The sequence below is a fragment of the Amblyraja radiata genome, chromosome 8 (genome assembly GCF_010909765.2).
Source record: "Amblyraja radiata isolate CabotCenter1 chromosome 8, sAmbRad1.1.pri, whole genome shotgun sequence".
In the NCBI taxonomy this organism is placed as follows: Eukaryota; Metazoa; Chordata; class Chondrichthyes; order Rajiformes; family Rajidae; genus Amblyraja; species Amblyraja radiata.
In genome coordinates, this window is record NC_045963.1 from 1,612,261 (window position 1) to 1,627,893 (window position 15,633).

Below are 15,633 nucleotides of genomic sequence, written 5' to 3' on the forward strand. Positions count from 1 at the left end.
ACGCAGTAAATACTCAGGTCAGGAGAGAGAATCGTAGAAATGTATCTCAATCAGTCGTGTTGTACACTATATGTGTAATTCACCTACTGCAGATGTTAGGCTTATTGGCCTAAAGTTCCCAGGTTTTCTTAGCAGACCTTTTTAAATAAAGGCACAATGTGAAGAACCCTCCAGTCTTCAGGTACATCACCAGAGTCTAACAACAATGCATATATCTTAGTCAGGACTGCAGTCATTACTTCACTAGCTTCTCATGGCATCCTTGGGTACATCAGATCAGGCCCGAGAGATTTATCTGCTTTCATAAGTCTAAGTATAGACAGCACTTCCTCGAATGTAATTCAGACTTTGCTCAAATACCTGTTTCCATTATCATTGTTACTTTTATTGCATATCTGTCATTCATTTGTTCCATATCTCTCTATATCACTGTCTATGTCTCTCGTTTCCCTTTCCCCTGACTCTCAGTCTGAAGAAGGGTCCCGACCTATTCCTTTTCTCCAGAGATGCTGTCTGTCCCGCTGAGTTACTCCAGCATTTTGAGTCTATCTAAGCTCAAGACATCTCCATTAACATTCCCAAGGTTTCAGGTCTTCCCGTCTTTCTCCGTGGAAAGCAGAAGAGATATTAATTGAGGATCTTTCCCCTCTCCCAAGGCTCCTTAGATAGATGATCACTTTGGTTTCTGAGAGATCCACTTCTCTCTCCAGTTTCCCCATTTACCTTATCTCTTTGGATTCTCCATTATCTTATCTGCCAGAGTTATCTCATGGTTTTAGCCCTCCTGATTTCATTCTTAAATGTGCTCCTCAAAGGGCTCCATGGTTCACAGCGGTAGAGTTGCTGCCCCATAGCGCTTACAGCACCAGAGACCTGGGTTCGATCCCAACTCCGGGTGCTGCCTCTATGGCGTTTGTACGTTCTCCCCGTGACCTGCGAGGGCTCTATCCGAGATCTTTGGTTTCCTCCCACACTCCGAAGGCATACAGATTTGTAGGTTAATTGGCTAGGTATAAGTGCAACATTGTCCCTAGTGTGTGTAAGATAGTGTTAATGTGCAGTGATTGGTGTGGACGCGATGGGCTGTAGGGCCTGTTTCTGCTCTGTATCTCTAAACTAAACTAAACTAAACTAAAAGTCCCTATACCCTACAATGGATACTGTTAATCCCAGCTGCCTACATCTGGCCCATGCCCCTTTCTTTTACCTGACCAGTGACTCAATTTCTCCCATCAACCAGGCTTTCTTACAGCTCTCTGCCTTGGCCTTTATTGACCATTTGGGGGCCCAGGGTTCAATCACAAAGGGTGATCATCCCTTTTTTTATTTCTCAGCACCATCCATATAGCCTCACTACAGGATCCTTCAGTAATCTACTGTGGTGATGTTCTCCTTAATCAACAAAACAACTCCCCCTTTGTTAAAACCCACCTCTATATCACCTCTGGCACATGTACCTTGGAACATTGATTTAGTTTAGAGACACAGCGTGGAAACAGGCCCTTCGGCCCACCGTGTCTGTTCTGACCAGCGATCCCCGCATATTAACCCTACCCTACAAACACTAGGGACAATTTACATTTATACCACGCCAATCAACCTACAAACCTGAACGTCTTTGGAATGTTGAAGGAAACTGAAGATCTCAGAGAAAACCCACGCATGTCACAGGTAGAACGTACAAACTCCGTATAGCTAACCATCCACAGTCAGGATTCAACCCGGGTCTCCGGCACTGCAAGCACTGTAAGGCAGCAACTCTACCGCTTCACCACCGTGCTGCCCATTGACGAAGGGTGTTGGCAAAATAAGGGAAATGATAGACTGGACTATCCCCTGTCTATGGTGGATAGTGCGATTTTTGAGTCCATTATTAAAGCAGTAGCCCTACTGCTACATACCATGCAGACCAGTAGAAGCCCCATCTGGCTTGTCCCTACTCTGCTGTGCCTCAGAGCCAGGCTTGGTGTCACAGACATGATTACTGCTGCTTCTGTGCCCTGAATGGCCACCATTCAGTCTGACGATCAATATCCCTCCTATAATCTGACTCACCATTGCCCACAATTCATCCAGCAACGGTGGTGTTATCAGAGAATTCAAAGATGGAGTTGAAACGGTGTCCAGCTGAACAGTCATGGGTGTAGAGTGAGTGGAGCAGGAGTCTGAGCACACAACCTTGAGCTGCTGGTTGTCAAAGAGAAAAAGGTTGTTGCCAATTCATACCGATTGTGTTCCATTGATGAGGAACTCGAGGATCCAGTTGTAAAGGATGCAGTTGCACACAGAGACCAGTTTCATGAACTTGGCAATAGGTTTGGAGGGGATGATGATGTTGAAATACAAGCGATGAACAGCCTGGCGTATGTGTTCTTATGGTGCAGGTGGTCCAGTGCAGAGTGGAGAGCCAGTGAGATCACATACCCTGTTGATTTGTAGTGGCAGAAGGCAAATTGGAGTGGGTCCAGGTTCTTGTTGAGGTAGGAGTTGATATGCGTCATAACCAACCTCTCAAAGCACTTCATCACATGGATGTTAATGCCACCAGCTGATCGTCGTTGACGCACATCACCTTACTCTTCATATTATTGATGCCTTTTTAAAGCATGGAGGATCCTCAGACCTCAATAATGAGAGGTTGAAGTCTACATAAACTTCAACCAGTTGGTCCGCGCGGGTTTTAACAATGTGACCCAGTACACCGTCAGGTTCAGACGCTATTTGAGGGTTCACCCTCCTGAAGGATCTTCTGACGTCGGCCTCTGTGACTGAGATTACATTACCATCGGGGGGCTTTGGAGGTCCGAGAAGATACATCAGTTTTCTTCCTATGAAAGCGTGCATAGATTGCATTAAGCTCATCCAGGAGTGACACCTCGTTGATTGATTTTGCCCTATAGGAAGAGATGGCATGCACACGCCCTGTTACAATTGTGACATCTGTCTCATCCTCCAATTTGGAGCGTGTCCCTTTTAGCCATTTTGATCACCTTATTGAGGTCGTACCTGGGTTTCTTGTATGAATCGGCATCACCAGACTTGTATGCCCGACATATGTTCCTCAGAGATTGCAAACCTCCTGTGTCATCTGGGTGAGAACACACTCCTCCACACATTTCCCTATGAAGTCGGTAACAACCCTAGCGTATTCCGTTCAGGTCCATTGTCGAGTCCTTGAATATCGCTCAGTCTGGAAATTCCAAGCAACACGGGAGACGTTCCTCAGCCTCTCCTGACCAGCTCTGTGTAGTCCTCACCGCTGGAGCTGTCTATATGTAGGAAGAAGGAGCACAGCAAGATTTTCCAAAATGGATGGAGCGAAAGGCCTCTTTGATGGTGGAATAGCAAGAAAGCACACCAACACCTCCACTTCCTTAGAAGACTTAGGATGTTCGGCATTTCCCCAACAACCCTCACCAACTTCTACAGATGCGCTGTTGAAAGCATTTTATCAGGATGCATCACAGCTTGGTTTGGGAACTGCTCTATCCAAGATCCCAAGAAATTGCAGCGAATTGTGGGCACAAACCAGACCGTCACACAAACCTGCCTCCCATTGACTCCATTTATACCTCACGCTGCCTCGGCAAGGCCAGCAGCATAATCAAGGACCCTCTACTCCCCTCTCCCATCAGGCAAAAGGTCTAAAAGTGTGAAAACGCACACCTCGAGACTCAGGGACAGTTTCTTCCCAGCTGTTATCAGGCAACTGAATCATCCTACCACAACCAGAGAGCCGTCCTGAACTACTATCTCCCTCATTGGTGACCCTCGGACTATCTTTGATCAGAATTTGCTGGCTTTACCTTCAACTAAACGTTATTCCCTTATCATGTATCCATACACTGTGAATAACTCAATTGCAATCATGTAATAATAATAATAACAATGGATGGGATTTATATAGCGCCTTTCTAATACTCAAGGCGCTTTACATCGCATTATTCATTCACTCCTCAGTCACACTCGGTGGTGGTAAGCTACTTCTGTAGCCACAGCTGCCCTGGGGCAGACTGACGGAAGCGTGGCTGCCAATCTGCGCCTACGGCCCCTCCGACCACCACCAATCACTCACACACATTCACACACATTCACACACAGGCAAAGATGGGTGAAGTGTCTTGCCCAAGGACACAACGACAGTATGCACTCCAAGCGGGATTCGAACCGGCTACCTTCCGGTCGCCAGCCGAACACTTAGCCCATTGTGCCATCTGTCGTCCCATGTATTGTCTTTCCGCTGGCTGGTTAGCACACAACAACAAATGTACTTCGGTACACGTGAAAATGAACTAAATTAAACTAAACTAGCAGTGGTTGAGGGTGCTTGAGGGTACTATAACAAAGTTGTGTGTTGAGGCACAGTGCTTTGTTGAGGGTAAGCACTGAAGCTTTGGCTTGAAAGGCTTTGGCCAGGAGGCTGAATAGAGGATGATGGTAAGATAGGGTGAAGTCTTTTTTGTTTGTGCGACTCTTCATTCATCTTGCTGCAGTGGGGATGGCAGTTACGGGACAGGTGTGCACCTGGTGCAGATTGTGTGTAGACATGGAGATTTCCCTGAGGATTACATCTGTGGGAAGTGCATCCAGCTACAGCTCCTGCCTGACCAAGTGAAGAAACTGCAGCTGAGGCTAGATTATCAGGGTCATCCAGGGGAATGGGAGCATCATAGATTGTTATGATGAGGTGGTCGCTCCTAAGGTGTGTGCAGAAGGTAGATGATGACCACTGGGAAGGGGAGTAGGTAGAGATTGCAGGAAAGAGAGATGATGGAAAGCTGTGTGCCTCTGGTTCAGCCCCAGCTCCCCAGACTCAGCCCCCCAGGTTTCTCCATTCATCGCATGGACTAGGCATCGGAGAATGGGAGAGGTAGAGGTGCCTGCCTCATAGAGTCATAAAGTGATACAGTGTGGAAACAGCCCCTTCGGCCTAACTTGCCCATACCGGCCAACAACATGTCCCAGCTACATTAGTCCCACCTGCCTACGTTTGGCCCATATCCATCCAAACCCGTCCTATCCGTGTAACTGTTTAACTGTTTCTTAAACGTTGGGATAGTCCCTGCCTCAACTACCTCCTGTGGCAGCTTGTTCCATACACCCACCACCCTTTGTGCGAATAAGTTACCCCTCAGATTCCTATTAAATCTTTTCCCCTTCACATTAAACCTTCGTCCTCTGGTACTCTGGGCAAGAGACTCTTTGCATCTACCCGATCTATTCCTCTCAGGATCTTATACACCTCTATAAGATCACCTCTCATCCTGTATTCTAACAAACAGAGTCCCAGCCTACTCAACCTCTCCCTATAGCTCAGACCCTCTAGTCCTGGCAACATCCTCGTAAGTTTTCTCTGTACCCTTTCTGGCTTGACAACATCTTTCCTATAACACTGTGCCCAGGACCGAACACAATACTCTCAATAGGTCACTCCCAATAGATCTTTTGCCTGCACCATTAGAGCAGTTACTCTCAGATGCTGATGGCTGGTTTTTTAATCTCAGACGCTCACTCAACAGTGAACCTAACCTGGGGTCTCATCAGCAGCTGCTATTTCAATCTTCCGTGCTGCTCCTCCTCTCTGCGGCTCCCACAACAGTGATACACTGGCTTAATGCAATTGTTTTCAAGAGTGAGTTAGATAAGAGCTCTTCGGGTTAACGGAATCAAGAAAGCAGGAACGGGGTACTGATTCTGGATGATCAGCCATGATCATATTTCATGGCGGTGCTGGTTCGAAGGGCTGAATGGCCTACTCCTGCTCCTATTTTCTATGTTTCCATGTTTCTAACTGGTAAATGGCATGGTGACATAATACAACTGCTAAATTGGTTTTCTGCATTCCTGTCAAAGGTTTGTACATCTGAAAGACTAATACTGTTTCTCTCTTTTCAATGCTGTCTAACTGGTTGATGGTTTACATACCCTTCTCTTCCTTTGCTCTATTTATTGCCTGAAGGGGATGCTTGTAATGTTAATAGTTTGTGACGTAACACAGATAACATATGTAGCTATAAGTAACATGGGTGGGAAAGGTTTAGATCAATATGGGCCAAACACAGGAAGGTGGGACTACTGAAGGTGGACATTTTGGTCAGCATGGGCAAGTTGGGCCAAAGGTCCTGTTTTCGTGCTATATGTCTCTACATGTTACAATGCTTAGCAAACAGAACTGAGGGGAAACATTCAGTAGTTTAGTTTAGTTTAGAGATACAGCGCGGAAACATGCCATTCCACCCACAGAGTCCACGCCGACCAGCAATCCCCGCACGTTAACGCTATCCTACACACATAGAGACAATTTTACATTTATACCAAGCCAATTAACCGGCAAACTTGTGCGTCTTTGGAGTGCGGGAGGAAACCAAAGGTCTCGGAGAAAACCTACGGGGTCACGGGGAGAAGCTACAAACACCGTGCAGACAGCACCCGTAGTCGGGATCGAACCCTGGTCTATGGTGCTGAAAGCGCAGTAAGGCATCAACTCTACTGCTGCGCCACCGTGCCAGCTTAACAATTCTTCTAAGTCTCCGCCAACAACAGCAAGTATAGTTGGATGATATATGAAGTACTGGAATACAGAGGGTACTTGAATATAATAGCACTTGACTACAATGTAGTTTTCCATTTTCCAGCCTATGCTGAAATTATTGAACAATTACAGTGATGATTTGAACTTTGGCTGATGGTTTAATTGGTGACTGTAAATTGTGCTAGTGGATGTGTACAGCAGGAGAATCTGTGAGGAGTTGGTGCAACGACCAGGTTCAGGTATAGCTACTTCCCCACAGCCATCAGGCTATTAAACCTGGCTCGGACAAAACTCTGAACATTAATAACCCATCATCTGTCATTTGCACTTTTATCAGTTTATTTATTCATGTGTTTTGTAGCCAATGCCTGCTATGTTCTGTTGTGCTAAAGCAAAGCCATCATTTCATTGTCCTATCAGGGACACATGACAATAAACTCACTTGAACTTGAACTTGAACACTGTGGATGGCTCGATTATAATCATGTATTGTCTTTCCGCTGACAGGTTAGCCCTCAATGAAAGTTTTTCACTGTACCTCAGTACACGTGACAATAAACTAAACTGAACTCAACTAAGGAGTTCAACTATGTTCAACTAAGTTCAATTAAGGCAGAGATTCACTTGCACCTCCTTCAACCGCATCTACTGTATCTGCTGTTCCAGGTGTGGGATCCTGTATTTCGGCGAGACCAAGCGCAGGCTCGGTGATCGTTTTGCTGAACACCTCCGCTCAGTCCGCATAAACTTACCCGATCACCCGGTTGCTCAACACATTAGCTCCCCCTCCCATTCCCACACTGACCTTTCTGTCCTGGGCCTCATCCATTGTCAGAGTGAGGCCCAGAGCAAATTGGAGGAACAGCACCTCATATTCCGCTTGGGTAGCTTACACCCCAGCGGTATGAACATTGACTTCTCTAACTTCAAGTAGCCCTTGCTTTCCCTCTCTCTCCATCCCCTTCCCAGTTCACCGACCAGTCTTACCGTCTCCGACTACATTTTACCTCTGTACCGCCCACTCCCCTGACTTCAGTCTGAAGAAGGATCTCGACCCGAAACGCCACCCATTCGTTCACTCCAGAGATGCTGCCTGTCCCGCTGAGTTACTCCAGCTTTTTGTGTCTATCTTCAACTAAGGAGTTGACAGGGATAGGACAAGATCTGAAATTTGTGTAGGATGAGTGCTTGATGGTCAGGCCTCAATGGAATTTTGCTGTTTTAAAGAATTTATATAGTTATGTATTGCTGATTGCATTTTAAAATGAAAGCTTATTTTAGGGTTTAATGACAGCAAACAGAAACCCAAGATTTTCTTTGGGAAAGATATTGCCAATTTCACAATCTAAAGAAATGAAAAGTGTAGGACATGCTATAAATTAGAGCACCTCAACATCTGTATTTCGAGGGATCAATGCTAAAGCTGGTGATGTAAAGCTAACATTATTGTTTAATATAATGGAGTTGATCTTTGACTCTCAGCTACTATAATGAACTGTCAGCAGTGGATGGTCTATGTTTAATATGCAACCTGTAGCTCCATTAAACGCAGTTTCAAGAAAGAGCATTATTAAAATGTTTCATTTCTACTGTCATTTAAACATTACCACACAAGTCGTCCTACAGTGGGACGACAGATGGCACAATGGGCTAAGTGTTCGGCTGGCGACCGGAAGGTGGCTGGTTCGAATCCCGCTTGGAGTGCATACTGTCGTTGTGTCCTTGGGCAAGACACTTCACCCACCTTTGCCTGTGTGTGAATGTGTGTGAATGTGTGTGAGTGATTGGTGGTGGTCGGAGGGGCCGTAGGCGCAGAATGGCAGCCACGCTTCCGTCAGTCTGCCCCAGGGCAGCTGTGGCTACAGAAGTAGCTTACCACCACCGAGTGTGACTGAGGAGTGAATGAATAATGCGATGTAAAGCGCCTTGAGTATTAGAAAGGCGCTATATAAATCCCATCCATTATTATTATTATTAAGTATTCATCATTTTTGCAAAGATGTGTTGTCAATACCTTAGCTACTAAACAGATTACCTATGAACATTAATACAGTAAACACTTGTTTTAACGGACCCCTTTATTAGCAATGTTACAAAATTTTGAGATTTTAAAAATCAAGTCTGTAATTTATCCCATCAGATAAAGCATAAAAATAAGTTTAATTTGACATCTAATTCACTTTCATATCTCAAGTATTTAAAAAGTTATGGCCATTTTCATACTCGGAAATGAGCATCTTGTTCCCTATTGATTTTCTATGGACATAACAAAAAAGTTGTGATCGTGAACAGTCAAAAGCCCATAACTTTCTTAAAAATTAAGAGAACTGAATGAAATTTTCAGTTATCATAGATTGAAGCATTCTGAAACAAATATAAAATAATCTTACTTGGATGACCTGAAATTAAAGCATATAATTAGTTAGTTACCTAATTGTAGCTAATTTCAGACTTCAATTACTAGATCTAAACATCTATCCATTTCTTAATAAATGATTAACATTTTTAAATAGCCTAAATGTCCAAATAATATTCACAAATAATTCACAATAAAACATGATTTTAAAAGCTCATTTACATTAATTTATAGGCCAAATGGAAGGAATTCAGTGTTCAATTGCTGTAAATAAATGCCCATTTAAATCAGCTTTCCAGTGGGTCCCTGTGGAACGCGCTGGTTTAGAACGTTCACATTGCGGTAGATTTGTGCCTCAAATGCCGAGAAAAATACTGCGCGATATAATGGGCCCAAATTGAGCTACTCGCAATATTAAATTTTGTATAAAAGGATCTTTAGAAGCCCTTTTGAATGTAAAAATATACAACCTACCTTCTGCTATTTTCTTTATGAGACCCTGCGGTTGCTGACGGTCGCGGGTTTAAAGATTGATTTTTAAACTACTATAACTATTATTCAAGGCCTTTAAACCTAATAATAGCTTTTGCGACGGGGTCTATCAGCGATTTTTCGTTAATAATTAACTAGGCTGAACATTTTCGATTGGAACAGCTTAGAGAAAATCGCGTTTTAAACCCGCCCCCTCTAAACGGCGCCAAAATCGCGCACAACCTCAGCGGCAGATATTCAGCGACGCTTCAGGTAGGCTTTGCAACATACCTACCTTTATAACGGATTTTGGTTATAGTGGACGGACCTTCCGATGCCACCCTTGGTTTGCACCGCCTCCCCTCTGCTTACAGACCCAGCTTCCAACTCCATGCCTGACTCACAAGGTGCACCAGCGATTCCTTCTTCACCCACCGTACGGTCTGGTTGATGTGGCTATTGTTGCGGCTCATGTTGTAGCCTCTGGGGACAACGTTTTCTTCGGTCCGCTGCCTCGTACAGGACGCGCTCGGTTCCCACGGGCTTCCTCATGTCTCTCTAAAAGCCACTTCTTCCATTCAGTTGCTTTGTCTGCTCCCCGTTCCTCTGCCCCCTGCCTCATCCTTCCCCCATCACTCTGCAACCTTGGCCACTCTCTCTCCTCCACTGCTCCCTCCACCGCCGCCGCCTCCTTCCCCCCAGGGTCGCCGACATACTCCACCTCTGAAGAAGATCAGGTCTCGACCTGAAACATCACCCATTCCTTCCCTCCAGAGATGCTGCCTGACCCACTGAGTTGTTCCAGCATTTTGTGTCTACTCTTCCTTGGAAGCGGCAGCTGGTGAGAGGGGAGGGAGCCCCATGGAGACCGAGTGCGTCTTCTCATTGGCAGCGGCCTGAGAAATGCGGTGTGCTCTGGGGCAACAACAGCCCTCCCAACCAACCCTGCTGGAGCTCATCAGGAATGGCTCGCTGTTGCAGACCAGCAGCATTGGCTCCTAGTATTAAGATGAAACGACACAAAGTGCCAGAGTAACTCAGCGGACTCAATCAGTCTAAATAAGATGTAACCTATCCGTGTTGTCCAGTGATGCTGCCTGACCTGCTGAGTTACTCCAGCAACTTTGTGTCCTTTAATGCATTAACCATCATCTGCAGTTCTTTGTTTCAAACACATACAACGATAATACTTTACTCCGTTATAATGGACAATCGGCAATAACGGACACCATTCCCCCCCCCCCCCCCCCCTATGGTCCATTATAGTGAGGTCTTACAGTATTTTTGTTGATGATGCCACCTTACGATATGCTAGATCCAATATCATTCCATTTCAAATCGTTTTGTGATTAATTTCAGGACTAAAAGCTGACTAGCTCAGTTTTGAGAAAGTTAAATTTGTTATCGATTTTTGTATCTAGTACTCTGTGCAGGAATGTAAATTTGGCAATTTTTGTAGGTCAATATGAACATGTCACATTACGAGGATAATAGTTGTGAGCAAGCCCATTAAGTATATATTTTTAACTCATTTTGTGGGAAGAATAACATACCCCTGGTGCCTGCCCAATCCTTCAGGCAGCCTTGTCTAGAACATCTTTGTTAATATTTGGTTGAGAATTCCAAAAGTATGCGTGACTTTTCATCTACATATGATATCACCATGTATAATTGGCTGGGCTACTTATTTAAGTCTCAATACTGTATTCGGCATAACGTTTGTATGGCAAAATGGACAAGAATGTTTTGGAATTAGTGCATGCAATATGCATTTCCACATAAATGTGAGTATCGTCATTGTAAAGAGCAGGCTTTGCATAAGATCCAGCATCCCAACTGGTGGCCTCAGGTAGCATTCAATTGCTGTTTCACCTGGACCATTCTGCTGAACATGGCAGAATTGCATTAAACGATGAGTGTGGTTTTAAGATTTTCACTGAGAGCTCTCTGACCTGCACCATTGAATGATCAATCAGCTGTCGAGAATTAGCCTGAGTTTGCTCTTGGCCAAGGTTGGTGGCTACAAAGCTGAAGCCTCTGAAAAGCTGATGTGCATTGGCACTTGGTGGGACACCAGGTGAATCTGTAAAGAGAAACAAAACCATGAGATCAAAGTCGGTAGTTGATGCAGAACATAAAGTATGGCTCTGTGTAGGAAGCAACTGCAGATGCTGGTTTACAATGAAGATAGACACAACATGGTGGAGTAACTCAGCGGGACAGGCAGCATCTGGAGAGAAGGAATGGGCGATTGTTCATCTCCAGACCCTTCTTCAGAGTCTGACGAATCTGAGTCTCACAGTCTGAAGAAAGGCCTCGACCCAAAACATCACGCATTCTTTATCCAGAGATGTCATCAGTCCCACTGAGTTACTCCATAAAATATGGCTCTGATGGACTGGGCACCATGTTGTCCTGTTCAGCAAAGGACTAATGAAGATCAGTTTGTAGTCCTGGACCACAGAAATATGTTTTTCTGACTGATCATACACTGTTTAAATGCAAATGGAAACCAAAAGGCTCAGCTATTTACAATATACATCAATGATTTAGATGAAGGGATTCAAAGTAGCAAATTTGCAGATGACATAAAGCAGGGTGGCAGTGTGAATTGTGAGGATGATGCTATGGGAATGCAGGGTGGACAGGTTGGGTGAGTGGGCAGATGCATGGCAGATGCAGTTTACTGTGGATAAATGTGAGGTTATCCACTTTGGTAGCAAAAACAGGAAGGCAGATTACTATCTAAATGGCGTCAAGTTGGGAAAAGGGGAAGTACAACGGGATCTGGGGGTCCTTGTTCATCATTCAATGAAAGTAAGCATGCAGGTACACTAGGCAGTGAAGAAAGAGAATGGCATGTTGGCCTTTATATGTGAAAAGAAAGAGATTAGTTAAAACAAATGTAGGTCCCTTGCAATCAGAAACGGGTGAGTTGATCATGGGGAACAAGGATATGGCGGACCAATTGAATAACTACTTTGGTTCCGTCTTCACTAAGGAAGACATAAATAATCTGCCGGAAATAGCAGGGGACCGCGGGTCAAAGGAGTTGGAGGAATTGAGTGAAATCCAGGTTAGCCGGGAAGTGGTGTTGGGTAAATTAAATGGATTAAAGGCCGATAAATCCCCAGGGCCAGATAGGCTGCATCCCAGAGTACTTAAGGAAGTAGCTCCAGAAATAATGGATGCATTAGTAATAATCTTTCAAAACTCTTTAGATTCTGGAGTAGTTCCTGAGGATTGGCGGGTAGCAAACGTAACCCCACTTTTTAAGAAGGGAGGGAGAGAGAAAACGGGGAATTACAGACCAGTTAGTCTAACATCGGTAGTGGGGAAACTGCTAGAGTCAGTTATTAAAGATGGGATAGCAGCACATTTGGAAAGTGGTGAAATCATTGGACAAAGTCAGCATGGATTTACAAAAGGTAAATCATGTCTGACGAATCTTATTGAATTTTTCGAGGATGTAACTAGTAGCGTGGATAGGGGAGAACCAGTGGATGTGGTGTATCTGGACTTCCAGAAGGCTTTCGACAAGGTCCCACATAAGAGATTAGTTTACAAACTTAAAGCACACGGCATTGGGGGTTCAGTATTGATGTGGATAGAGAACTGGCTGGCAAACAGGAAGCAAAGAGTAGGAGTAAACGGGTCCTTTTCACAATGGCAGGCAGTGACTAGTGGGGTACCGCAAGGCTCAGTGCTGGGACCCCAGCTATTTACAATATATATTAATGATCTGGATGAGGGAATTGAAGGCAATATCTCCAAGTTTGCGGATGACACTAAGCTGGGGGGCAGTGTTAGCTGTGAGGAGGATGCTAGGAGACTGCAAGGTGACTTGGATAGGCTGGGTGAGTGGGCAAATGTTTGGCAGATGCAGTATAATGTGGATAAATGTGAGGTTATCCATTTTGGTGGCAAAAACAGGAAAGCAGACTATTATCTAAATGGTGGCCGACTAGGAAAAGGGGAGATGCAGCGAGACCTGGGTGTCATGGTACACCAGTCATTGAAAGTGGGCATGCAGGTGCAGCAGGCAGTGAAGAAAGCGAATGGTATGTTAGCTTTCATAGCAAAAGGATTTGAGTATAGGAGCAGGGAGGTTCTACTGCAGTTGTACAGGGTCTTGGTGAGACCACACCTGGAGTATTGCGTACAGTTTTGGTCTCCAAATCTGAGGAAGGACATTATTGCCATAGAGGGAGTGCAGAGAAAGTTCACCAGACTGATTCCTGGGATGTCAGGACTGTCTTATGAAGAAAGACTGGATAGACTTGGTTTATACTCTCTAGAATTTAGGAGATTGAGAGGGGATCTTATAGAAACTTACAAAATTCTTAAGGGGTTGGACAGGCTAAATGCAGGAAGATTGCTCCCGATGTTGGGGAAGTCCAGGACAAGGGGTCACAGCTTAAGGATAAGGGGGGAAATCCTTTAAAACCGAGATGAGAAGAACTTTTTTCACACAGAGAGTGGTGAATCTCTGGAACTCCCTGCCACAGAGGGTAGTCGAGGCCAGTTCATTGGCTATATTTAAGAGGGAGTTAGATGTGGCCCTTGTGGCTAAGGGGATCAGAGGGTATGGAGAGAAGGCAGGTACGGGATACTGAGTTGGATGATCAGCCATGATCATATTGAATGGCGGTGCAGGCTCGAAGGGCCGAATGGCCTACTCCTGCACCTAATTTCTATGTTTCTATGTTTCTATAACAAGAGGAGGATAGGATCAAAGAGGTCCTTCTGCAATTGTATAGGGCCCTAGTGAGACCACACCTGGAATATTGTGTGCAGTTTTAGTCCATTAATTTGAGAAAGGACATTCTTGCTATTGAGGGAGTGCAGCGTAGGTTTACAAGGTTAATTCCCGGGAGGGCGGGACTGTCATATGCTGAGAGAATGGAGTGGCTGGGCTTGTATACTCTGGAGTTTAGAAGGATGAGAGGGTATCTTATTGAAACATATAAGATTATTAAGGGTTTGGACACGCGAGAGGCAGGAAACATGTTCCCAATGTTGGGGGAGTCCAGAACCAGGGGCCACAGTGTAAGAATAAGGGGTAAGCCATTTCGAATGGTGATGAGGAAACACTTTTTCACCTAGAGGGTTGTGGGTCTGTGGAATTCTCTGCCTCAGAGGGCGGTGTAGGCCAGTTCTCTGGATACTTTCAAGAGAGAGCTAGATAGGGCTCTTAAAGATAGCAGTCAGGGGATATGGTGAGAAGGCAGGAACGGGGTACTGAATGTAGATGATCAGCCATGATCACAGTGAATGGAGGTTCTGGCTCAAAGGGCCAAATAGCCTACTCCTGCACCTATTGTCTATTGCCTCTGTATAATGCATGTCATCGTGGGATTCAAGCAGTGTTCCTGGACAGCAGCACACAGCAGAAGGGAGGTCAAAGACTTGTGGTAGGTTTCAGCTAGAGCAGCACCGAGTTCAAGGGAGATGTCTGACATAGCAGCCATGTTAATCATGCATCTCTCTCTCTCTAAATATATTGCTGTGATATCTGTTTCCACTCGTATGCTCTCTCCTGGGAACACTTCTTGAATACTAAGCAAGGTAACAGTGTACAGGAATCTTTCTATTCCCTCCATCAGAGAGTTGTGAATCTGTGGAATTCTCTGCCACAGAAGGCATTGGAGGCCAATTCACTGGATGTTTTCAAGAGAGGGATATAGCTCTTAGGGCTAACGGAATCAAGGGATATGGGGAAAAAGCAGGAAGGGGTTACTGATTTAGAGTGATCAGCGGTATTGAATAGTGGTGCTGGCTCGAAGGGCCGAAGGGCTTACTCCTGCACCTACTTTCTATGTTTCTATGTTTCTATCAAGATCTCTACTGCAGCAATCCAAAACTACAGATTATATACATTGCTGTGTCGGGCCATCATTCCGCTACCCAGTCATGATAACCTCCAGAATTGCTTTCACTATTTGCTGCACCCATAAGACGTCTCCTAGCTAATGGCAGTCTTTGAGCAATTCAGGTTAGCTTGAACGGTTTACAACACAAAATGCTGGAGTAATTCAGCCAGTCAGGCAGCATCTGTGAAGGACATGGACATGGGACGTTTCGAGTCCCACGAGTCCGCGCCGACCAGCGATCCCACACGCTAACACTATCCTACACACACGAGGGGCAATTTTACATTCATACCGACTCGACCCGAAACATAATTTATCCATTTCCTCAACTGATGCTGACTGACCTGGTCAGTTACTCCAGCACTTTATGTTTTGTTCAAGATTCCAGCATCTGCAGTTCC

The 15,633-nt window shown here is 45.0% G+C and overlaps 1 protein-coding gene across 2 annotated transcripts in view; it reads right to left on the bottom strand.

Moving 5' to 3' along the window:
• The window catches only part of rps6ka2 (ribosomal protein S6 kinase A2), a 209,631-nt gene that overhangs the window by 42,912 nt on the left and 151,086 nt on the right, over positions 1-15,633 (bottom strand). For both annotated transcript variants that reach the window (XM_033025035.1, XM_033025034.1), the window contains exon 13: positions 11,312-11,442. In XM_033025035.1, coding sequence (XP_032880926.1) covers positions 11,312-11,442 — 131 coding nt within the window. The remainder of the gene's footprint in view (positions 1-11,311; positions 11,443-15,633) is intronic.